This window comes from Ambystoma mexicanum, chromosome 1p, assembly GCF_040938575.1.
Source record: "Ambystoma mexicanum isolate Mex_15411 chromosome 1p, UKY_AmexF1_1, whole genome shotgun sequence".
Lineage (NCBI taxonomy): Eukaryota > Metazoa > Chordata > Amphibia > Caudata > Ambystomatidae > Ambystoma > Ambystoma mexicanum.
Window position 1 is genome coordinate 706,408,040 of NC_090921.1, and position 25,861 is coordinate 706,433,900.

Here is a 25,861-nt window from a genome sequence, read left to right on the forward strand (position 1 = left end):
TTCATATCCTCAAACTGATCTTTCCCATTTAGATAATGATATTACACTTCCAGAGATCACCCGAACTATTAAAGGATTGGGCAAGGGAAAAGCTCCCGGACCAGATGGCTTCCCCTCTCCACTGAATTTTACGACAGTCTAGCTCATTCCCTTGTACCCAAACTCAAATCTCAATTTTCCTACTTTATGGGCCTCATTACAATTGCTCCGGTCCGGAATTTACGCTGCCGGTATAACCATACCGGCACCGTTTCCGTGGCCGTCCAATCATGACCCGCGGCCCCGGAAATAGTACCTCCCCCAACCGCCACCGTGGAGTTAAGGGTCCCGCAAAGTCCACCTCCACGGAAACCCCTCCATTACCGGCAATACGAAACACCGCGAGCATCACAACTAGCGCGGACATGGAAACACTGCCAGAAAAATTGTGTTAAAACCGTGATCACGGTGGCGATACCGCCGCCAACGCAAAGATGACGTTAAACAGTGCCTGCTGAACTGAATCAGGGCACAGGTGCACCAAATCAGCCAAGCTGGACCCAGCAGCACACTGGAGCCTACAAAAGGGCCACACCCAGGCCAACACAACACAAAACCATGCAGGCAGCAGCTCTAGTAGCACTTGGACTGGGCCTACTCAACCAACAGGCAGCACTGCACATGATGGCATTAATGGTGCAGAGGAGGGGGCGGAGGCAGAGGAGGCACATGCGCCAACCAGCCAACCCTGCGCCTATGGCAAACCCCATTGTCCAGCCGGCACAACCCCGCAGGCAGCCTGCAATACCACGCATCAGGGCCTCACCCTGGAACCTTACCCCAGGACAGATCCACACACTATACCGGCTGGCCTGTCCAACAATCCTGTACATCACTGCCATGGTTGAGGACAACATCAGCAGCCACATAGACACCCCCACCGCCATCCCCCCCTCCTGAAGGTTGTGTCTGTGCTGCATTTCCTTGGCACTGGCACCTATCAACACATGGTCGGTGAGCTGCACGGCATATCACAACCCTGTTTTTCAAAAATCCTGGTACAGGTACTGGATGCCCTGTTGTGCCATGTGTCGGAACACATAGCCCTACCCTGTACCCTCCCCGAGGTAATTGCCACCAAGTTGGCCTTCCATGCCATAGCAGGCATGCCAAATTGCATAGGCGCAGTTGACTACACCCACATTGAGCTGACAGTACCATGTGCAATTGAGATGGTGTTCCGCAATAGGAAACAGTATCACTCGCTGAATGTACAGATGGTATGTGATGCCACGCTACTGTTTACACACTGCTGCGCACGTTTCCCAGGCTCAACCCATGACTCAATGGTACTGCGGAATTCCACGTTGCCACGGTACATGGAACGCTTTGCTGGACAAAACACATGGCTATTAGGTGAGTACAGCTGACAATGCTCCGACCCTGTTGAAGTGGTGTGTGTGTCTCCAGGCCAATGAGCAATGTGAGTGTGCCGCTGTGAATGCACATGCATCACCCCCCCTGCCATCAACCAAATAGACAGCGGATCCCAAACATCACAAAGGAAGACATGACAGGTCACCACATTGTGCCCGTATACACCCTGCCACATGACACACACAGCCGATACTGTCACTGTCCCATACACCTTGTGCCACTGCAAACACCCACCCACAAATGGAACACTGCCCTCCCAATGCACATGATGCTGTAAATGAGACGTCCTGCATTAACTACTTCATTACACTGGAGTGACTCTGCCATGTGTGCACATCACTGCACTATGCCATACTCGCAATGAAATGTCACCCGCAGGGCAGAGTACACATGCACGTAAATGTGTAGGTCAATATCCATTTGGCTACATCCACTGTGATGGCCGATAAACACTTCCAACCACTGCATGGCACACATGCATGAATGAACAATGATACAAAATAGCACAGCATCAGATGAAGACATGATACAACAAACACTGGCATGTCCCCCCCATCTAAATCCCATGTAGGTGATGCTGGATATGCACTCACGCCATGGATGATGACACCTGTACGGAGACCAAGGAACAGGCATGAAGAGGCGTACAATAGGGCACACGTCCGCACACGTGGACTGATTGAGAGGACATTCGGACTGCTGAAGGCCCGGTTCCGCTGTTTGAGCAGATCTGGCAGATCACTGCTGAACAGCCCAGTGAAGACGGGTAAAATCATGCTCGTATGTGCCATGATGCACAATCTCTGCCTGTGCAGGAACATCCCAATGTCCCCAGACGCAGATGAAGATGATGGGGATGGAGATGGGGGTGGGGATGGGGATGGGATGGCACCACCTCCCTCTGGGGGTCCACTTGATGGCCAAAGAGCACGGGATGAACTGATTCGCATTTACTTTTGAGACACAGCACATTCACAGCAATGCATGGACATGGTGATGACAATAAATGATTTGTTGTACTGCAAATGAAATGATAGATGCCCACACATGTATGTTTTGATTTCAAATGATGATATATAGATGAATTAACAACAGAGAAGGAGGTGCAATGGTTAGGGAAGCTGTACACCCATGCCCACCCATCACCCAAACGTACCCACCCCCACCCAGGCCCCAATGTTCAAACACCCAAAACAACTTCCCCCACCACCCAAGCGTACCCACCCTCACACCCTTCAAGTCCACGTGTGTCCTGCAGTGCCCCACACACATGCCATCACTTCCGTGTGCGCTTCTGTTCCTGTGCATCCTTTCCCAAGAGCCCCTTAGCCAACCCGAGCGCCTCCTTGGACTGGCAGTAGTGGAGCTGGATGGGGTGGTGGTATTGGATGGCACAGAATCAGGTATAGATGGCATACGTGCAATATTTGCCTGTTGCCCAATCAACATGGACTCTATGAGCCTGGAGGTGTTGTCATTACCCTCCCGCACCTGGCGTGCCAGGGTGACAATAGTGCTGGCAAAGCATCCAATGGACCTTGATAGGCAACGCACTGACGTGCTGTAGCACTCCCTCTGCAGCCTAGATTCCTCGAGCTGCCCCTCCACCTGCTGGGTGAGGGTAGCCTGCTACTCCTCCATCCGCTGCATGCCGGAATTAAGCTCTGCCATAGATGGGGTGGGGGACCTCATGGGACTTTGGAGTGATGTGGGAGTAAACTCCAGCTGATGGAAGGATCCCAGGTCATCAAATGTGGGCATCTCCCCCTGTGGCCCAGTATCAGAGTGCTCGGCCGGGGCACTGTTGTCAATACAGGACGCCTCCTCTGCAGTGCAGCTGCCTTCTGTGTTGGTTTGGGTGGGCACGATGGGTTCCCGTGGCACCTGTGTTAAGTCAGGCAGCGTGGAGATGCTGGGGATGTTGGTGGTGGTGGCCGACACATTTGTTGCAGTTAATACTGGGGGCAGAGATGCCGAACTACTGGCAGCATCCTCTTGTGCAGGGGCAGTGGCTTGGACACGTGCCGGTGCAGATTGCCTGGCCTGTTGTGCAGCATCACTGTCACTTGACACGGCTGTGGGGACACAGAGGACATGCAATTAGTGTTGTGGTGGTGGCTGATGGGTGCATCACATGCATCATACAGGTTGATCATTCAATAGTGTTAGTTACATGCATCTGATTGTTGGGGGTATGCATTGTTGTGATATTGGTTGCCATACGGATCATGATGGGTCCTTTGGCCCAGTCATGCATTGCTTGGGGGGGGGGTTGTTAATGTGCTCTTTGGCCCAGTCATGCACTGCTTGGGAGCGGAGGGGTTGTTAATGGGTCCTTTAGCCCAGTCATGCCATCAACATATTCTCATGTGGCATTCATGTTTCACCACTTACCAGCATCTGCAGGTGGGCTCACTCCTGCCTCAGCCTCCCCGATCCCATGGATGCCCTCAAGGTGGAGGACACTGCTGCAACGCTCCTCCCATGCTTGCAGCCTCAGTGGGGAAGGGGGTCCTCCACCTGTCCCACTGCTGCGTTGGTGGTGTGTGGAGATCAGGTTCCGAACACTCAGCCTGAGGTCGTCCCACCGCTTGTGGCAGTCCTTTACGCTCCTCACAGTCACGCCCACAGCAGTGCACTTGCGTGCTGCTTCCGCTCACACTTCTTTCCTCCGCTGCTGTGTGGCACGCCGTTGATCGGCACTGAACATCATCTCTGCATGCTCCACTATATGCTCCACCAGAACAGTTAGCTCCGCCGCACTAAAGCGCTGTTTGCGCTGCCTCTGAGCTGGAATCCTGGCAGACATGCTGGTGGTCCCTTTTGCCTTCTCACAGTGTGGATTCTGCTTGTGCTGACTCTGGATGACAATGGATTGTGCTTTATATGATGGCCGCCTCTCTGTTTCCTGTTTTGGCGATCATGGTATTTCCGGTTTCGTGTCCGTGGCGACGGAGGCGGACACGGTTTTTGCGCTACTTGTGGCAGCGCTATGTCCATTTCCGTGGCTTTTTCCGGGATGGCGGTAACAATGTTTCCGCATCCGTGTGGTGCGCGCGACCGACAGCACGTAATCGGACTTTCCGCAACCTTGCGGACACGGAAACTTTGTTACCGCCATCACAGAATCACTGCGGTCCAAACCTGACAGGTTGTAATGAGGCCCAATATCTCAAAAGTCCTCATCTGACTCATTCTCTGAAGCCCTACTCATATTATTCCCTAAACCAGACAAAGAACAAATGCGTCCCAGTAACTATCAGCCTATTTCTCTTATTAATGTTGATAGTAAGCTCTTTGCAAACATTCTAGCCAATAGAATTTAATCTTCTCTCCCTGCTCTGTTCAAATCAGACCAAGTTGGCTATGTAAAGGGACACAACATCTTCTCCAACGCAAGACTATTAATGTACGCAATTAATTTAGCTTCTAGAGACAAAAAGGATAAACAAGGTTATGCGGCCATCACGCTTGACACAGAAAAGCTTTCGACCGTGTCAACTGGGAATTTATGTTTCAATCCCTGCAGTGGCACGGTTTTGGCGATAAGTTTATTTCCATTGTCAAATTTCTCTACTGTTCCCCTAAATCCTCAATCAGTATTAATGGCCAATCTTCCCCCTTCTTCCTCCTACTAAGAGGTACTTGACAGGTTTTTCCTCTCTCCCCAATTCTTTACATTCTCTCACTGGAGACCTTACTAGAACTAATCAGATCCAATATAAATATTCCAGGAATTTTGTGGGGTGTATCACATATTAAAATTGCAGCGTATGCCGATGACTTCCTTATTCTTATCAAAAATCCTAAACTTCACCTCCCCAACTTACTTAACACACTATCAATTTGGCCAAGTATCGGGATACAAACTTAATAAAGACAAGTCTGAAATGTTGCCTCGAAACCTCTATTGTCTCAATCACGATATTGATAACTTTGGTTTTAAATGATGTGATGTTTCTATCAAATATCTAGGGATTCGTTTTTTGCCTCTACGATCCATGATACTATCAAACTCAATACACAGATTTTGTTGGATAAACTTAAAGACTCAACTTTCAGATGGTCCCCCTTTATCTCTCTTGGTGGGGAAGGCTTGACACAATCAAAATGATGCTCTCCACTATTGTTTTATATTATTTACAGCTAATGGAAAAAGTAAAAGAATCGCTGTTGCCAAGCTAAAGCGCCCTATGACATGGGGGGTGGGGAGTAAGGCTTCCTGATTTTAAATTATATCACTCTGCTTTTCGCCTGAAACAATCCTGCTGCTGGTTTGCATGTCCAGAAGAATCTGATGTTCCCCCATGGTGTATTTTAGAGAAACATCTGGTTCATCCCTTTGAAATTGCTGATCTCATCTACCTATTTAATCATTCCTCCATAGCTATCTCTGATCCCATTAAAGCTTTCATTTCTGCCCTACAAGTATTTCTCTTTCCTCATACTAAAACTCCTAAAAAGACATTCTCCCCTTTGTTATGGCACAATAAAAATATTGTGATTAATAATAGAGCATTGAATCGGAGATCCTGGTTAAAAAAAGGCATCAGATTCATTCAAAAAATTGCTAATGGCCCTTCAATTCTTTCCTTCCAACAATTCAAACATGTATTCTCTGTTTCCAATGCGGACTTTAATTTTTTTTAATAAACTAGTCAATTCTTGTCTAGATGCACTTTATCACTTCTCAAATTATATCCTTTTACCTGACGCTTATAGATTGTTGCAGTTTACCATATTTTCCGATGTCAGAGCTTCTAAATTTGACAGTATTCTTTCCTCAACTTTTGTCATTTGCCCTGTGCGTCTTTGATGAGAAAATTATTTTGGTTTCACTCATGATGACCGCACATGGTCCCTTCTTTTTTCTAAAATTAAATGTATTTCAGTGTCAGCCAATATCACACAAAATTTTTTTTCTTTATTCACAGAACGTTTATTACTCCTGTAAAACTAGCTAAATCTAAGAATGATACTAATGATACATGTTGGTCTTGTAGCCATGCTCTGGCCTCGTATGAACATTTGCTTTTTAATTGCCCTTTTGTTTTCAGATTTTGGCAAGATATATGGAAGTACCTTAAACTAATTTTTTTATGGATGTTCCACTATCTTTTTTGAATATCTTTCTAGGCAGCTTGGCTGTCAATACCAGCGTTTTGCACGCTTCAGCTAAACTTCTATTTATCGTCATTGCGTTAAAACTCATTACAGACATTTGGAAAAACTCGTGTACTCTCTCTGCCGGGGGCTGGTGGAACAACATTTGCCACATACAAAGAATGGAACTATGCATGGCAAATAATCTAAATCATATTCCCAAGTATAATGCTAAGTGGTCTTTTTCGTTCGCTACTTGGAGTGTTTTAATGCATCTTCGCATGGAACATGAGCTGCTATATGTATGCTTAACTTTCTTTTCGATTTGTTCATGAATTTACTTGTGTAATATGCTTAATGCCATAAGAACTTCATTCCAAAAGTTCTGATTGTTATATTGCCTTGATATACCTCCCTTCCCTTTCCTTTTCTTCCTTCTGTCTTCTTGTTTGTACTCTGTCTGTTGGTTTGTCTTCCCCTGTCTGTCCCAGCCATTTATAGGCACTTGCCTTGCAGAACTCTCTGTTTCAACATTTTCTACAGTAGTTGTTGCTGTATTTAAGTTTTTACAAAGTTGCTTGTCCATTATATATTATATATCTAGTACGGTTATTAAGAGCATCTTGATGTTCTTTTTTCTTTTTCTTAGCCCTCATGGACTTGTGCACTGCTCTAAAAGTTGTATTATTGTTAAAATTACAATAAAAACCTATTAAAATAAAGAAAAGCTTGTTATAAGCTATATCATATAATACATAAAATAAATAAATAACACATACAAACATGGAAATAGTAGTACTTGTATGGAAGGGTACCTACCGCACTGGAGAACATGTATATAAATAAACAGAGAGTAGGCAGGAAGATGGGCTAACTGGATGGATGTGGGGGTGTCTCTTTTTCTGCAGGCGAGAAACCTGGATTCTTTCTCTACAGAGGCACTGGCAGACTAAACAGGCCATGAGGTCCTCATAGGTAGGTGAATCATTGAGTGACTCAATGAGCTTTGGGATCTTTCTCAGCAGGAAAAGTGTGAACTGCATTCTTCTAAGCAGGAAAATTGGAAGACTGGAAGGAGTAAGGGATCCTTTTCCATAGGTAAATTGGTAGAATATTTGGGCCAGCTATCGATATAGATGGGAAATATGCCAACTGTGTATGTCTGAGGCACTTATATCTATCGACTGCTTTAGGTCACTCTGCCGCCAGGAACATTGCTGGAGATGGCATTCCCTTGACCGTACAATATTGCTGATTAAGCAAAGGGGGATTTTAGATGGTGGCAGGAGGGAGTAGTAAGAGGGTATATGGTGGGCTCACCCTGTTAAAAAGAAAAATAGGAAAAGCCACCACACCCGTATTTTCCTGTGGCATTTATACACTGGCATTATGTCACAGAACCTTAGGGACCTGGGCAGACTTGATGAGCCTCGGGTTTCTTCTGTGCTGTGAAATTGACTGACTGGGCCTCAAGGGCCTCATAGTCAGGGAAATCGGCAGACTTATTAGGGCTGGAGATCCTCCTCTGCAGGGAAATGGACACACTTCATGGACTAGGGGATTCATCTGGAGAGGTGGTTCTTGTCTACCCTCAAATCTTTGCTTAAAATAGAACACCTGCCTGAGAAATTGCATTAACATCACTTTCGGTCCTCAGCACCAATTATTGTTAAACCTCAGCAATGTAGCCTCATATCCTAGCACCTTGTGCAACCTCTAGGATTACACAACTAATCCTGTGTATTCCCATAGCACACTATGCCTCTATGGGCCTTGGTCCCCAAACAACGCTATGGAGAGTGTGTTATGTTTGGTTAGCTTAGAGAACTCTTGCAGAATGAACCCATAGAAGGCTCTGAGGTATACAGAGCAACCAGACAAGAGAGAATGAAAAGAATAAAACCTGTGCAATTGCAGTAAAGTACCCAGGTGTGTGGCGGTTAGAAATCAGATTTCACGAGTGCTGGTGGACAGTGATGGGCAGAGCATAAGGAAATTGGGAGACTTCCTAAAAGAGATGCAATCTCATGTTCAATTTCTATACCGATCATTATGCCTCAGCCTATTAGTTGTGACATTAAAATGGATGCCAGGCATCAACCTGTGCCAGATCAGCAATTCTCCTTACCTATTCGGTCCAGTCGGTCCATGGCCACTGTTTCGAAGGCCCTCCTCATCATGGGGTACTCCTCCAGCACCTCGTTGAAGTTATCCACTGAGAGGGAGTACAGACGGCAGTAGGTGTCGGCACGCACGCTGGCCGTCCGTCTCCCCCGCGTCAATAAGCAGATTTCTGTGGGAAATAGACACACATTCAGCTTGACTTTTTAAGGTCACCCTTGTGTTTATTGTTCAGCATGCACTGTGGTTTGTTTTCAAAGATATGTACCTCTTAGACCTGCCAGAAATCTGACTCCTGCTGATGAAGAATAAACACGATTTCACCTGTGCCCACACAGAGGTAATCAAAATAAGATAGGCAACAACTTTGCTATCCTTTTCCAAAGTGGGGCTGGGGGGCCACGGGGGAGCTGACATGTTTTTGTTTTTGGGCAACCAAAAGTGAGGATGCTTTGCCTTGCATAGATGCAATTTGAAACATATCCTTATTTCTTTCCACTTTACCTGTATATGGAAAGGGTTTTGTATATGCTTTCTGTAACCTACACACAAAAGTTATTGACATAAAAAAAGGACATCAGATAAATTCAATGACAATGACAGCAATTAAGAGGAGCAAGTAAGTGTATGTATTCTGAACATGTCTAAAAAAATCACCTACAAATACTGTAGAGGAAAGGTATAAAAGTGAACGCTGTATTAATGTAGCCAAAGGGCCTTCATATGTTATAAGATTCGGACCATAACGTAGTAGCAAGAGAATATTGTCAATAAAATAATATTAATTCATGAGTGCTGGATTCGGGCATTGGCCTTCTACTGGTTCTTCTGTACCTCTCAGAGCCCATGGTGCTGTAATCCCTGGGGCCCTTTTTCACCATGTACGGCAATTAAGCATAAAGCCCTGGAGTGGTTCACCTCCTTTATATCATTCCAGCAATAATACCACAATCCACCTTATTGGGGTTTGTGGAGGGTCCAAGGAGTCAGTCCTTGCCCCCCATAAAATAACTGTGGCCACATTGTTGCAGCGCGATCATCCAAGTGGGTTGAGGAGATGGCTGTTCATACCAACAGCCTGGCCCGAGGAACGGCGGGACTGCCACAGCCTCGGCAAATATGTGGTTAAAGTGTGATCCTGCAAAGGACATCCACTCTGTTTAAGTAGCTGCCTGCAATCAATTGCTGGAAAAAGATGTCCTTGACATCCTGCCAAACCACGATCCTTCCTTTTCGTCTACCAAATCACCTTTACCCTCTCAATCTCGGCTTTCATAATTTGCCAGGGGTGACTTACCTCCTGCGTTAGTGCACACTGACAAATCCGTAGGCTTTACTCTACATTATATTTCCTAGCGATGTGCCCAGATTGCCAAAACTGTGCATGCAGCACCTCACCCACATCAACCGCTCCATAAAATGAGATGCTTTGCACCCTTTCAGTAGTTAGAAAAGCGCCTAGATCCTTGCATGCCGCAGTGCTCACTGCGTCCCCTCAAATGTTTCTACAGCTCTGCTGCCAGATGAATTCCAAGGGCAAAACGATTTGATATTGACCTAACATTGGCCTCTTTACCATGACATTCTCTTTCTCCCTGCTATATTGTATCATCCATAAATCACTACATTGTCAACGAGCGTCCTATTTATAAGACTCATTTGATATTTCTGACAGGCTCTGTTTTTTCCCCGTGGGAAATTAGCTATGTGGTTAGAGAGTAGGGATCTGTAACATTATTTTCTACAGGCTAAACTCTTCTCAGACCACTGCATAAACATCTTTGGTGAAAATGTAAATAGTGGTATTTAGCAAACAACAGTTTTACAAGAATACAAAAGTAACTTAAGGTAGTCTTTATAAAAGAAACCCATCATATATTAAAAGTACTTTATAATTCAATGTGTCATCACGAAGGAAAACCCACATGTTGCACTATTTGCCCTTGCAACATTGGAAGAGTGCAACATTTGTAATTTTGATAACTTGATCTTACTTCTATCTCAATTTCAGTACGTCTGAGGAGGCAAGTTTGATTGGAAATGTCTCTAGTTTGTCACTGGTGCCTGCCCAGCTGTCCCAGTTTTGCAATTTTCCCACAATTTTTTTTTTTTTTAAAAACACTTTTTTTGTTATTTGTTTATCAAATGGCCCACCCTCCCCAATATCCCTTGCCCTTAAAGGTTATACTATGTGTTTCACAATTTGCTCATTCTTGTATTCTGGGAAAACACTCTGGAGCTCATGTTCTATTGTGACGTAACGTGAATGGAAGGTGTAAAAGTCTTGAGTAAGGCGTTATGCCTTACATTCACAAAATGCCACATTTTCAATCATTTCTATGGCGGAGAGGAGAGTGGAACACAACCTGCGTTTGTGCCTCCTTCCTACCTCAACGCCATACAAATGCCCTAGCATTTGCGTTGACATGGATATTTATGCCGATGCAAATGGAGATTTGTATGTGGTCTGCTTGCTTTATGCAAATGCATAAAGCAGGCAGACCCCATAGGGATCCATAGTACATGCTGGCTGCCATGCTCGCATGATTGCAAATGTACCAGGTCCCAGCCGTCAAATTATACTTCAGAGCAACATGTGCTCCTTAATTTCCATCCTGCATAGATGTGCACTGCTTATAAATGTTTTTAATTAATAGATATCTACATTTTATACTGTCAAATGCCCTTTCAGTCTCAGATAATTTTGTTTTTTGAAGAGGCAACTAGGTTTTATAAGCAACTACAAGGGGATTAATTGACTACTGCTTCCCGGTTCAATAGGGTTTTATGTATTATGATGGCTCGATTAGGTCATGTTTTCCAGGTGCTTTGTGACCATTGAACATATTAGCTGTTTGAAAACACATTGGGCCTCATTACGACCCAGGCGGTAAGTTACCGCCTGGGCCGTGACTTTACCACCATGGCGTAAACTACGTTTACGCCATGGTGGTTGGCGGACTTACCGCCCCATTCCGACCTAGGCGGGGCGGTAAGTCCCCAATCCCCATTTACCCTTCCCCATTCCCATTTTTGCCCCATAGGGCATAATGGGAGTGGGGAAGGCGTTAATTACGCCACCGTAAATTACGGTGGCGTAATTAACTCCATGGTCCCTTAGCGCCATGGATTTTAACACCTGCTAAAAGCAGGTGTTAAAAGCACCATGGCGCTAGGGGACCTCGTAATCAGGCGGTAAGGGTCGGCGCTGTTAACGCTGCCGTAAACCCCTTACCGCCTGAGTTGTAATGAGGCCCATTTACTATTTGACTGGTGTTTTTTCTGGCACTTAACATAATTGATTGTATCCAGGTAATCATCAGCAAATTCCCCACCACATGTTAGTGAATCTATGACTGCCTCAAGAATGCCTGTGAATATGTGAATGCCTCAAAAATTCATTTTACAATAATAATAATCATAATATTTATTTCTTTTATTTAGTTTAAAAATGAAACTTTTTGGAGGCCACCAGGGGGCGCAGGCAAGATGGCAGCCTTATCGTCAAGCTCTGTCCCCTGCCCTGGAGTTTTTCGTGGAGGTTGAAGGACCAGTGACCCCAAAAAGAGGGTCCCCGAATGGGTGAACCTTTTCAATTGCATTGGGGTGAGGAGTTAGCGCCGGTATCTCCGCAAACGGCCACAAGAATGTGAAAACTGCTGGGGCCCGCATTGCAGTAATAGAGAGCGGTGAGGCGGGAGAAGACCTGGGCCGCAGTTGCGTGGTGTGCCCCTGTAGTGGTGGAGGTCGAGGACGCTGCATCAATGGGGATGAGGGACTCTGCATCAACAGGGGTGGGCCCCCCTAGGTTGGCCCCCCCAGTCTAGGTGATGGCCCCCATCATTGAAATCAAAGAGGGCCGAGGGGGCGGACATCCAACGGGGTGCCCTGTTAGCCGTGCCGCAAGCCCGAGCTGTGGGAGGAGGCGGTGGACCAGTACGCTATTGAGGCACAAGACGTGTGAGCCCCTCAGCAGGTGGCTCCAGGAGAAAGGGGTGAAATACAAGTGGGGCTGCCCGTGTGCACTGATTTTTGTGTGGGTAGGGGAAAATATAATTTGGTCATGGAGGCAGAGGTTAAACAGGCCATGGACGACCTGATTGGCCCACAAAGCGGTATCTCGCAGAAGTAGGGGGGAATGGCGTTGACTCTGGCCAGGGACCGCAAGGCGCGCAATCCGCAGGGAGCAGACGTGAAATCCAAGGGGCCAGGAAATTTCAGAAGCTCAACACCCCCTCAGCCTGGTGGGATGGGACATTAAGGGACCCTTGGGGATGGGCAGGTTATTCATCCGGGTCTATCTTATAATGTTTGTATTTAACTCTCTTTTTTGATGCAACCTCCCCATGCAATGTTGAAGTGAATGCTGGCAAGTCAAGTTATTCATCCATCTGTATCATGAGGTGATCTGGCTCCTATTTATTTATTTGTAACGTGCCAAGGGCACATAGTCATTAAGGCACACATTAAGAAGAGACAAGAAAAAAACAACACAATAACCAGAGAAACACTCCGGAGCCAAAGGCAAATTCATAAACCAGAAACTGAACTGTCCGACAGAGGTAGTCAGGGACAGGCCATTGAAGTAGTATTTCTGTGAGGAAATCTACCATCTGCATGGTGGGTGTGGGCTCGACTGGGCTTTTTTGAAATTTTAAAGTAAATGTATGATGCAAGATCTGCCTCAGGAAAATGCGTGGGGCTAATCCACACACGCTTTCCTAAGCTCACACCACAACAAATGCATAGACTCATGCACTGACCTGTTGCCAACGCTTGGATTTGACTTTTGGACACACTGACTTTGGTGCTTCACCTTCTCAACCCTCATGCTGGTCCTCCCCTGGATCTCGTACTCAGGATGGCCCTGAACCATGCTGTGCCCTTCATCTTCATGATTACTTGCCGACAATTTCTGTTCCCTCCAACATTGTGTGCTTTTACTGACCTCTGCAATCTGTATTTCCTCTCCCCTCTGCTTCTCTGCACTTTTTCACAGTTTTATTCTTTGTTCTCTCCTCCTCTCCCTTCTCCCTCTCGACGCCCGCCCTCCCTTACTTTTTTCTATGCACTTACTCTATCAGAATTGTCCCTGGACCTAGTATGATAGCAACAATTGTTTGTCTCCTCCCCCTTCCCATACTTGCTCGCTCCCCCTGCCCCCCAGCACTATCCGAAATGTCATCAGGCCTAGTACAATAGTCGCTTGTTTTGTTCCTCTCCCTCCTTTCTCCTCCCCTCTCCCTCACCTCTTGTAAATTCTGGCTCTACCAGAAATGTCGTCAGGCCTACAACGGTAGTCGTCTGTCTGTTTCTCACCTCCTTCCTATCTGTGTCTTTGCACTTGCACCATCTGAAATGTCGCCAGGCCTAGTATGATATTTTTTCTTATTTTTTTTTTAAAGTTTTTATTAAAATTTTTGAACAAACAAACAATAAAACCAAACAAACAGTGCATGTTCAACAGTTTCATTACATTTTTTAAATTCCCTAACCTCTACTCCCACTACCCCACCCCCCTTGCGAGTCTATCACCTTAAGTCATCAGATTCCACACCCTGTGGTTCGGTCTCCTCCTCAACAGGTTCAGTCGGGTCATCTAATGACCCAAACAGTCCGGCTATCAGTAAGTTCCAGGCCATCAGGGACTCATTCTCCTCCTCCCCCCCATTGCTGCCCGCCTCTTGCCATGCTATGGTTTCGGCTTCTGCCCATTTTTGCAAGTCTTTCCACCACACCTCTATCCTCGGCACATGGCCTGACTTCCATCCCATGGCAATCCTTCTCTTTGCAAGCATATAAGCCAGGTCCCTTAGTTTGCTTACATGCCTGAGTTTCCGTGGTCTGGGGAACCCCCCCAGCAGGCAGGCCCATAATGTGTCCACTACTATCTTGACCCCTCTTCCTTTTAGTTTCTCTTTGACACCCCTCCAGAACCTCTCTATGATCGGGCAAGACCAAAACATATGCACCATGCCTGCATTCTCTTCGTAGCACTTGGGGCATGCTTGCCGACCTGCATTCTCGAACCTCAATATCCTCCAAGGCGCCGTATAAGCCCTGTGTGTTATGTAAAGCTGTATCTGTTTCAGTCTCGTGTTTCTAGACACCTTCTAATGATACCTTTGCACCCGTTCCCACATCCGATCTCCCATTTGGGCCCCAACCTCCGTTTCCCAGTCCATTCTCAGCTGCGTGACCTCCTTCCCCAGTTTAGACATCAACATCTCGTACAGTCCGGAGTCCTCATGGCCCCCCCTTAGCTATATCATATATAACGTCTATGGTGGCGTCCAGTTCTTCCTCCAACACAGTTTCGGGCCACATTCTCTTAATCCTCTGTACCATTCTGTGGTACGTGATGTACTGGCCTTCGTGCAACCCAGCCTCCTCCCGCAGCCCCTCGAAGGTAACACAAGAGCCCCCCCGCCAAATATCCCCCATCGTTGCCACCCCAGCCGGCTCCCAGTGGGTCCGGAGTATCAGTCGCAGCTGAGCGTCTGCCCCTGTCAATACAACCAATGGCATCTGCGGCGAGCATGGGGACGGGTTCCCCATCAATTGGAATGCCCTGCGCCACACCTTCCACCCCAGCAGCATCATTTTAGGGCACCCCACCATCTCCGCCCTGGGTGCCCACATAACTTCTTTCAGATAAAAGGGTGCACAGTCCCGCCCAAACAGCCTGAATTCGGAGGTCTCTTCATCAGATAGACATTTGGCAACATATTGCAACTGGCTCACCACATAGTACGCCTCGTAATTGGGCAGCTTTATACCCCCTTTGTCATGGAAGTTCTGGAGCTTCCATAACGCCACTGTTTCGCATGCCATGCCACAGAAAGTCCCTACACATGCCATTCAGTTTGGCAAAAAACCCTTTAGGAATCAGATACGGAATATTTCCGAAGTAATGTAGGAGCCTTGGCAGGACCACCATCTTTAGCATCGCCCCCCGCCCCATCATCGCCAAAGGCAGCTTCACCCAAAACCGCATGCATTTCTCAATTTTTTGGATTGCTACCTCTGTATTACACCTATGCTCCTCCCCCACGGTGTGATATATATCTATCCCCAGGTACCGAAAAGTACTAACTGCCCACGGTACCTGTAAGACCGGTAGCCTCTCCGCTGGAACCCCTGTATACACCCCCAACGGGAACAGACTAGACTTCTGGGGGTTCACCGCTATGCCTGATCGCCCAGCGAATCTCCCAAGCACTTCCAAAATGTACTGGAGGTTCTCCTCTGGGTACCGCACATACAGCAACATGTCGTCCGCATATAGGGAGACTAAATGCAGCTCCCCGTTCACCTCGATGCCTATGGTGTCATATTGCTGCCTCAAATAGATCGCGAGAGGCTCCAGGGCCAAAATGCAGAGCATGGGGGACCACAGACATCCTTGTCTAGTACCCCTACTAAGCTGCCACCTCTCTGATATCACAGATCCCGTCTTGATCTGGCCAGCGGTTCACTATACAAAATCTCCGCCCACCTTACATAGCCAGGCCCTAACCCATAATGTTGTATTGGCCGCCAGCAGCCACGTCCACTTGACGGAGTCGAAGGCCTTGATCGCATCCAGGGACACGATTGCCATTTCCTCCTCACTTCTGCTGCCAAACTCAATGATCCTCTGAAGTCGCCTATGATTGTTGGTGATGTTTCTATGGGGGACATAGCCCGTTTGATCCGGATGTATTAACTTACCAATTACCTTTTTCAGTCTTTTCGCCAAGACCGCAGTTAATATCTTGCCGTCTTGGTTCAACATTGACATAGGTCTGAAGGAACCACAGCTGCGCCCTGGTTTATTTGGTTTAGGGAGAGGTACTATAACAGCCTCTCTCAGTGACTCCGGCAGGCGGCCCGTCTCGAACGCCTCATTTATCATCTCTAGCAGCGGGGGGAGGACCTCTTCTATATATACCTTGTAAAATTTGCTTGGGAGCCCGTCTGTCCCCGGGGTCTTACTAGTAGGCAACTGCCTCACCACCTCCCCCAGTTCTTCCAGGGTAATCGGGGAGTCCAATTCCTCTCTTTCCTCCTCACTGATCGTGGGCAACCCCATATCCTCAAGTGTTTCTTCTATCATTGCCCGGCTACTTTCCCCGCCTTCCCCGTATAGCACTTTACAGTAATCCACAAACGCTTGATTAACCCCCTCTCGATTGGACCGCCTTTCCGAAAATACTCCAATATTTTTTCCCGGTCTTTATATTTCAGTATTTTGGCAATTATCGCTCGTGGAGGGGCTCCCGGTCTTGGCTTCCGCATGAGGGCTCTATGTGCGCGCTCAACCACAAATCCTTGCTAGAGTATACCGGCCCGATTCCTTGTAGGAGTAGGTTCTCGATATAATCAGTCGGGTCCTGGCCCTCCTCGCCTTCTGGCAGACCCACCACACGAATGTTGTTTATCCTCGCTCTCCCTTCTGCTTCTTCTGCTCGAGACTCCAAGTTGGCCACCTGTTGCTTGAGGACATGGTTCTCTTTTGTATTGTTGGCACCGGTGTCCGTATTAGATTTCACTGCGCCCTCCAGGATGCTTGTGCGTTCCGCCAGTCCCCTGACATCCTGTCTCAGCAGGGAGACTTCGATGCCCACTGCTTCAATTTTAGCCTCCAGGGAAGTGCGTAGGTCCATCATCGCAACCCCCCAAGATTCCTTCAGCTCCGTAATGGCCTCCAAAATCTGACGATTATCAGCCGCTGTCGCGCCCTCAGCCTGTGCCATCGGGCCTTTGGTTGAGGTGGCCGCAGGAGACAGTTGTGCTTTCGCAAAAATGTTCATCGTGGGTTGTTTGGTCTTATTCTTGCCCACGGCCCCTCGCACTGCCATTTTCTGGTCACCATAGGGTCTCCCTATCACGATTCAGCGACCGAGTGTCCCCCCAGCTGCAATTTCCGCTCTTTACCGACTGTCGCGGTGGTCTCCAGGCAGTCGCCACCTCCACCTCCTCTCACCACTGCTAGTTCAATGCCGGGCGAGCGCTTCTCGTGCTGGTCGTGGTGCGGCCTGCATTTTCACACCTCGGGCCCCTGCCATCCGGGCCAGCGGCCAAGCTTTCACGACTCAAGACCTGCGGCCCACAGGGGGTTTTTGTATTCTGCCTTCACCTCGCCATTGTCGTTCTTTCCCCGTGGCCGCCGCCTCTATTCGTCCTCTTCGGGTACCCTGGTTTTGTTTCTTTTGTCGTCGGCCATCTTGTGTGACAATGGACCGAGCCACCGCCGTCGTTCATCGAGCAATTTCTCCAGACTCCCGCTTACGATTTTCCTCGATCTTTATACAATGAGCGGAGCATCCATTCCCATGTGTGTGCGGTCGATTCTGGAACCAGTGGCGCACTTTTAAAGGTAGTTTGTAGGGATCAACTGTCGGATCCTCCGGAGCTCCACGGGAAGCACGTCCTTCTCCATGGCTGCCCAAGCCACGCCCCGCCTAGTATAATAGTTAATTTCACATTCTTGTTGTTCATGGCCTGTAATAATGTCTTTGTATTTTCCCTTGTTCCCTCCCTTGCATTGAAGCGTTTTGTAACACATTGTGCATAGGCGCTATATAAATAAACTATCATATCATATCATATTATGTCAGAAGAGGATTGGGGGGTGCTGTGGGATTTGGGGAGGGTTAGGTGTAGGTGGTGGTGTAGGTAAAGTGACTAGGGCCGGGCCACAACCCTGGTGGTTTGACTGGCGGGTCAGAGACGGGCAGGACACACGGTCGGATGCCTCAGACGGAATGGGAAAGGGTGGCGAGTAGGGAGGTCTGGGGAAGAGGAGGGGATCTAATGCAGCAGTTAACTCGGCGGGGGGGATCCCGGAGCCCTTCTAAAGATGTGGGGGGACAGGTGGCAAAATGTACTGAAGGGCTATGGCTGAGATGAGGGTGGCGTTGAACGTAAAGGGGCTCAACTCAGAGAATAAGAGATCGCTCACTAGCAATATGTTTAATAAACAACATTTGGCAATCCTATTCCTGCTAACTACAAGTAGGGGGCTGAATCGGGAATAAAGGGAAGAAACATTGGCAGGAACTGCTGGGCATCCCTCAAGGATCATAAGAAGGAGGGGGTAGGCATCATAGTTGGAAAAGCATTCTAGGTGACGAGGGTACAGATCAAGAGGGGATATGGGGGTGGTTCCTTGGGATCAAAAGCTTTAGACTGCTGGTCAGCAAAGGGGGGGACCTCGAGGGCACTGGCAAAGGAGATCATGGATTTTCGCAAAACTGCCACAGCATTGTGATTGGGTGGATATTTGGCGTAGTCATTTTCCAGGTCCGGGGTTACACATTTGTTTCCCCTCCACACCGGTCATACACCAGAATAGACCAGCTTCTGGTCCTGTGGGAATGGCCATTTGAGGTGAGGCACCCTCAAGGTTGAGGCGATAACCTGATCGGACCATGAGCTAGTGGTGGCAGAGTGGACGGTGGCGAGAGGAATGCAGTGGAAGTACCGCTGGAGTTTTAATGATACGCTGACGAGGGTTCGGGTGTTCGGAGAATTTTTGGGGAAAGAAATAGGGGTGTATTTTGAGGCCCACGATAATGGTGAGGTGAGCATGGCAATGGTGTGGGAGGCAGCCAAGGACACATTTAGGGGACTGGTCATTGCGGAAGGGGATCGGAGAAAGAGGAGAGTGGTCGAGTGAAGGCCATACTCTGTGATGAGCTGAAGGTTCTATGGATCTAGCTTTGGCAGGAAGATGCAGCCAGGGAGGGGCTTCTGAAGGAGATGAGGGACAAGAGGCAGGAGTTCCATTCGGTGTCCTTAGGTGAGGTGGTAAAGAGAATCAGATTTATGCTGCAAAAGTATTAAGCAGTGGTCGAAGTGTACGAAAAGAAGTAGTGGAACTATGTTCCCTGCTCGCCTGCACCCACTCCCCACAAACCCCATTGCCACGACACCTCCCACACACAATACACCCCCCAAACAGGTGCACCTGCTGTTTAAGGGAGCGTGCAGTGCAGTGCACCGAAAGTGAAGGTTTCAACCTCTTCCTACACTTTTATTTTAAAACAACACCAATCTGGAACGGTTTCTTTTTTAAATAAAAATATAGGAGCTGTAAAAGGTAATTTAAAAAAGTAGAGGAGCACCGCTCCCAACCGCTCCCGCTCACTTAGACCACTGCGAGAGGGGTGATGCCACAGGAGCACTCCTTGTGGACAGGGTAAAAGGGTGTAGGGCATAGAGGAGGGTTGAGAGGGTGCGAGGGACTGATGGGGAAATGGTGGATGGAGGAGACAACATCCGACCCTAGTTTGCTGCTTACTACCAGCATTTCTATGCTATGCAACAGGTGAGCAGATGCATGTATGCCTACCTCGACGGTTTACCGCTTGCTAAACTTACAGTGGAGGAAGGGGAGGTGCCCGAGGCAGAGGTAATAAGGGAAGAGGTGCTGAGAGCGATTAAGATGCTAAAAGCAGGTAGGCTCCCCAGTGAAGACGGATTCACCATGGACTTCTACAAGCAGTAGACAAACTATATAATTCCATTGTGGGGAGGGATCCATACTTCCTCCAGGCTTTAATAGCAGTAATTTCAAAATCAGGTAAGGATCGCACTAACAGACAGGGGGCTGATAATATGCAAAAGACGCTGCACATTATTAATAGACGAGTGGTGGCAAGAGAAGGGGCCCTACTGCTGGCCTTAGATGCGGAGAAGGCCTTTGACCGGGTGAGCTGGGCCTTCGTAAGGGAGGTCCTCTCGACCATAGGGATGGGCCTGAGATGGAAATGGTGGATCCCGGCCCTATACTGTAGCCCGTCTGCCAGAGTGGTGGTGAATGGGAACGCGTTGCATGCCTTCGTGCTGCAGCGGGTCACTAGGCAGTGGTTCCAGCTTTCCCCATTGCTTTACGCGCTGGTTATGGAGTCCTGGGCCATGTGGGTAAGGGAAGATAAGGGGATAAGAGGGGTCTCGATAGGGGGATTAATGTGCAAAGTGAGCCTCTTTGCATACGATGCTCTGTTATATATCATTAGGCTGGCACAATCTGTGCAGCGTCTGCTGGACAGTCTGGAGCGGTACGCGGTGTTATCAGGCTTGAGGTTAACCTGGAAAAATCAGTAGCATATGAAGTGGGGGAATTATCGGCGGCAGAGAAGGCGTCATTCAAGGGTTGCCGTTCTGGGAGCAGAGGGATTCCTTCCAATACCTGGGATGCAGGTGTCACGTAACTATGGAGATCTTTTCGCTATGAACTACCTGCTGCTATGGTCGGGGGTGCCGAAAGACATGGAGAGGTGGGCGAGGTTGCAGCTCTCATGGATGGCCTGCCTAAATTGCATCAAAATGATGGTGGTACCCAAATTCTTCTTCTTGTTCCAATTGCACCCGGTAGTGGTCGTGAGGGTGTTCCTGGAGGAAGACAAGGCGGCACTGTTGAAATTTCTCTGGGCAGGAGCCAAGCATAGGGTAGCCAACAGGGTCTGAACACTCCCGAAGAAGGAGGGGGACGTGGGGCTTCCTGATCTCTTGACATACTACAGGGCAGCCCAGTTTTGGGTCATGGTGGATCATCTTGACTCACTTACCGACAAGCAGTGGGTGTTGATGGACAATGCTGTCTTGGCCCCTGTTTCGTTGGGGGAATGGCTGTGGGTGCTCAAGGCATGTATACCGAGAAGAGTGCTGCAAAACCCAGTCTTGGAGGTCCTGTGGCCTCTTTGGAGGGATGGGGGGGAGGGAGAACAGATGGCTCACTCGTGGCCATCACTGTTAAGCTGCATTTGGGCCCCACCTTTGCTGGCCAGGGTTGAGGAACCATTGGCTTTTCAATTGTGGTACTAAGGGGGCTAAGCAGGACTGGGCAGATGTGAGAGGAGGGGGCATTCATGCCACTTGTGAGATTAGAGGAATGCTTGCAGGTGGGGAGGCTATCAGTGTTCCGCTACCTACAGTTAAAGGGAGCCTTATTGGATGAGCGCTGGGGCAAAGACCTGCGGAGGGGGGTTGACAGATTTTGAGCATATCCTGATCACAAGGACAGGCTCACAGGGGCTCATTGCTAGGTTGTACAAGGCTATGTTGTTGGTGGAGCCTATCTACCCACTACCGTACTGAAATGGGGACTAGATTTGGGGAAGGACATAGATGACGCTCCGTGGGTACTAATGTGCAGCAGAGTAACACACTCAACGGTCTCGCTGAAATATAGATACCATGCCTTGAAATAGTTGCATAGGTGGCACTAACAGTCCACTGTGTTAGCCAAAATGTGTAGGGGGTACGACCCTCAATGATGTCATCAGGTACAGGGGGACTACCACCATATGTGGTGGTGTGCCCTGGGGTACAAGTTTACTGGAGGGAGGTTTTAGCATGAATCAGGGGGTTGACGGTATTAACAGAAGGCCATTGCCGTGGTTCCTCCTTTTTGGAGTGGGATTAGGGGAGGAGGGTAATGAGGTGGAGGAGGGGCACATGGTTCAGGTTATGTTAGTGGTTGCTAGGTGTTGCCTGGCCCAGCGGTGGAAGAGCCCACACCTCCCAAATGAAAAAGAGTGGGAGGCGAATATCAAGGCTATAGACAACATGAGTCCCAGTCCAATATTGAAGGCTTATGGGTGCCTTTTTTTGAGAAATATGGCTGATGATCAGCATTGGAAACCGAGGACTACGGTGTGATGGAACTGTGAGGATTGGATTCGAGGGGTGCATGAGGGTGTGCCGCGGAATTTTTAATATCATCTGCAGACAGTGGATTAGTGGAGACTAGCAGTGTATTCAGCCTGGAAGCTGTGAGACTGCTCCATTGGGAGGGGACCATGTTTCCGGAGACGAAATTATGGAAGTTATGTTATGGCTGCTGCAGGGGGAGATATGGAGGGTGAGATGCAGGAGGGAAAGGGGGATTTGGGGGGGTACTTTGATGGGGATTGATGTTGGAGGGAGTTGCAGGAAGTTTTACTGTATTACTGAAAATGCTTATAAAGTTCAATTTTAAGAACAATAATTAAACCTTTCACAAAAAGCATTAACAGTTTACAAATACAAAATTAATCAAAATAATTCCAGCAAATATAGCCTAAAACGATCAAATAAAATTCCTATATTTAAAGTTAAAAAGAAACCCCTGGATTTATCACAGAACAAAATTCCATTTCATGTGGATAATTCCAATAACCTCCTCACCAATCCCTCTGAATCTAAGATTCTGCATTATAACCTTTCATTTTTAAAGTGGATAACTATTCCATTGTCATAATACTTAAAGTGGCTTAGTGCTTTATATACTAGGGGCAATCCACGTTAGTGGAAACAATGTAGGGTCACCATATCCACTCCAGTATGTCCTCAGTTGGATTGTCCCCCAGGAGCGAGGACATCTCCTTCAGAAAAGACACCAGGTCAATGAAAAGAGACAATTGTCACAATGAAAGCAACGTCTTTCAAGGAGATGTGAACACTGCAGAATGAAATAGCGTAACGTTTCTTCACTGTTTTATTTCCATAGTCTGCATGGTCGAAGTTGGCAAGAGATTTTAATTGGGGGTCCAATCATTTCAAGTGTATGTAAAAATATTCAATATAAGTCTTAGATACCATTTATTTTATTTATTTTTTACATTTGTAGAGCGCACTACAGCCCAAAAGCATTGAGGCGCTTTTTACAAGAAAGTGTACGTAGGCAAGAATACAAATTAGGACAGGCGGTTACTTAGGTACAAAATAAGGTGGTAGGTTACAGAGTATAGTTGGGCAAACATGGTTGGTTTCAGTAGAGTATAGAGTAAGAGCTAGGACTAACATTTCAAACAAATAGCCTGGTTTTGATGGCTTTGCGGAACGCTAAGTGGGAGTTGATAACCCTAATGTGTGTGGGTAGTGCGTTCCAGTGGGTGGCCGCGATCGCTGGGAAGCTGGAGCCCCCTGCACGCACTCTGCATGTTTTGGGCTTGGTGATCATGTTGGTGTAGGCTAGCCTTGATGGTCTGGTGGATGTGGGCATGGCTATGCGCTGGGCGAGGTAGGGGGGTGCCAGATCATGGAGGCATTTGTGGGTGATGGAGAGGATTTTGAAAATTATTCTCTGTTTAACGGGAAGCCAGTGCACCTGTCTTCTCAGGTCCGATATGTAGTCCTTTTAGGAAATCCTGTAGCAGCCATGAGGGCGTTGTTCTGGACAAGTTGGAGTTTGGCAATGTTTTTGCTGGATGTACCTCCAAGAAGAGCATTACAGTAATCCAGTCTTGAGCCGATAGTAAGGCAGTTCTGTGCAGTTAAGAAGGGTCATTCTGCATTGAGCAGTTTTGAGTAGTATGCCGATGAGGAAGCAATGGCGTTGACCTGCCTGTTCATGGTGAGGTTAGAGTCTAGGTAGACTCGCAGGGTTTTAACTGTATGGGACACACCGATGGGTATATTATCAATGGTGAAGGAGCGATACTTCTTGTCGAGGTTACCCAGGATGGTTGGTGACCCAATGAGTAAAAGCTCGGTTTTACTCATTGGGTCACCACAGCCAATTTTCTGCCATCCAAGCTTGGATGGTGCAGTAGATGGAATTAAGGGTGATCCTGTCTGCCTCATAGTCACCTGAGAGAGGGATGAGCACCTGGGTGTCATCAGCGTAGTTGGTATATGAGATGCCCAAGGTGTCAAGAAGGTTAAAAAGGGGCCTAGTAAATAGGTTGTAGAGGGTGGGCGCGATCCAGGAAGCCTGAGGCACCCCACATTTGATGTGGCTAGGAGAGGCACACGCTGAGTCGGAAAAGACTTTCATGGCCCTTGTCATGAATGAAGGCGAGAGACATTTTGAATACATGCCATGGGTGATCTTAATACTGGAAAGCATTTCACAAATTCTGTGTATAGTTTTAACTTACTTAAACTCTCCCTGTTATTACATCCTTTTAACTTCTTTTTAACTAGAACAGGGTTGCACTCCACCAACGTAAGGTCCATATTTACTCCATCCAAGTATCCCTCGCAGATAGATATACATTCCTGAAGTAAATAATCACCCCGTTGGAGTGCTACTAAAGCTAGTTTGGCGTAGAGAGTCTTCCCTTAAAACTCTTCCATTTTACTGTATACCACCAGGATCTTAATCTTAACTATAGACGTATCATCACCACCGGAAGAAAAGGAGGAAGACCTAGCACAGGGCACCATAATTTCCCTTCCATTACATTCAGACAGTTTCTACTCTTGAATTCGACCACCTCCAAGCCATAAGTTATATTAGGAGTCACTTTAGTTTTGTATAATTCAATCAATGGTTGGAGGGAAAAGAAAGAGTATTTAGCTAATAGAATTTTCATTTGTGTTATGAAGTTCCCTGTTTTTTGGGAAAGTCTCTCTTTAATAAGGCAGCGCTGATTCTTATTTGTGATTACTGAGCCCAGATATGTTGATCCACCTCTTCAATCGCTTTATTATTCATATAACACTTAAAGTGTTTACATTTTTTATCTCTCTTAAAGGCGATAACCTTAGATATACTCTGATTTAGCTGCAGGTTATTAGCAATAGCACATTTACCAAACTAATGTAAGCTTCTCTGTAGTCCTATTGGGGTGATAGGAAGGAGAATGATATCACCCGTGTATGCTAACTATCCAACATTTAGACGACCAATCTTAGGAGGGAAAAGATTGCATTTACATAGCTCTGATGTCTGATATGGACAAGTTAAAAAGGCAGGGACTATAATAATAATAATAAATACTAGTATACACAGACATCACCCGAGAAGAAATTTAAGATCAGAAAACTTAAATCAATATACTCCCCCCACCCCTCTAGACCAAGAGGAAACAACACAGGAATGAACGCTGCCAGTGATTGGACCCATAATTTGGAACTATCTGCCATTAGATATCAGGGAAGAACAGGGCTACAGAAGATTCAAGAGACTGACAAAGACCTGGATGAAGACCCTTTGTACTTATGTATATGATGGTGTGCTTTCATTCGCCCCAATATGTGTAAAGTAATTAGAAGTCATGTTTGCTTGCTTGCATTATGGCTGATTTACATTTGTGCCTTTTTGCCCATTCCTGTACCACTAGCCCTTGTATCCTCCTCATCAATGCCCCAAAGCATTTACGAATCACAATGTGGCGTGTTACAAAATTTCAAATATATTTCTTTTATATAATAATAATACAAATACGGACCATTATTACAGCACAAATGGCGTTGTCTCTATGACCTTAACCAATTAAGTTTTTATTACTCAACTCAACAGTAT

The 25,861-nt window shown here is 47.2% G+C and overlaps 1 protein-coding gene across 2 annotated transcripts in view; it reads right to left on the reverse strand.

Annotated features, from left to right (window-relative positions):
- The window catches only part of HCN3 (hyperpolarization activated cyclic nucleotide gated potassium channel 3), a 560,500-nt gene that overhangs the window by 55,782 nt on the left and 478,857 nt on the right, over positions 1 to 25,861 (reverse strand). For both annotated transcript variants that reach the window (XM_069650083.1, XM_069650079.1), the window contains exon 7: positions 8,648 to 8,812. In XM_069650083.1, coding sequence (XP_069506184.1) covers positions 8,648 to 8,812 — 165 coding nt within the window. The remainder of the gene's footprint in view (positions 1 to 8,647; positions 8,813 to 25,861) is intronic.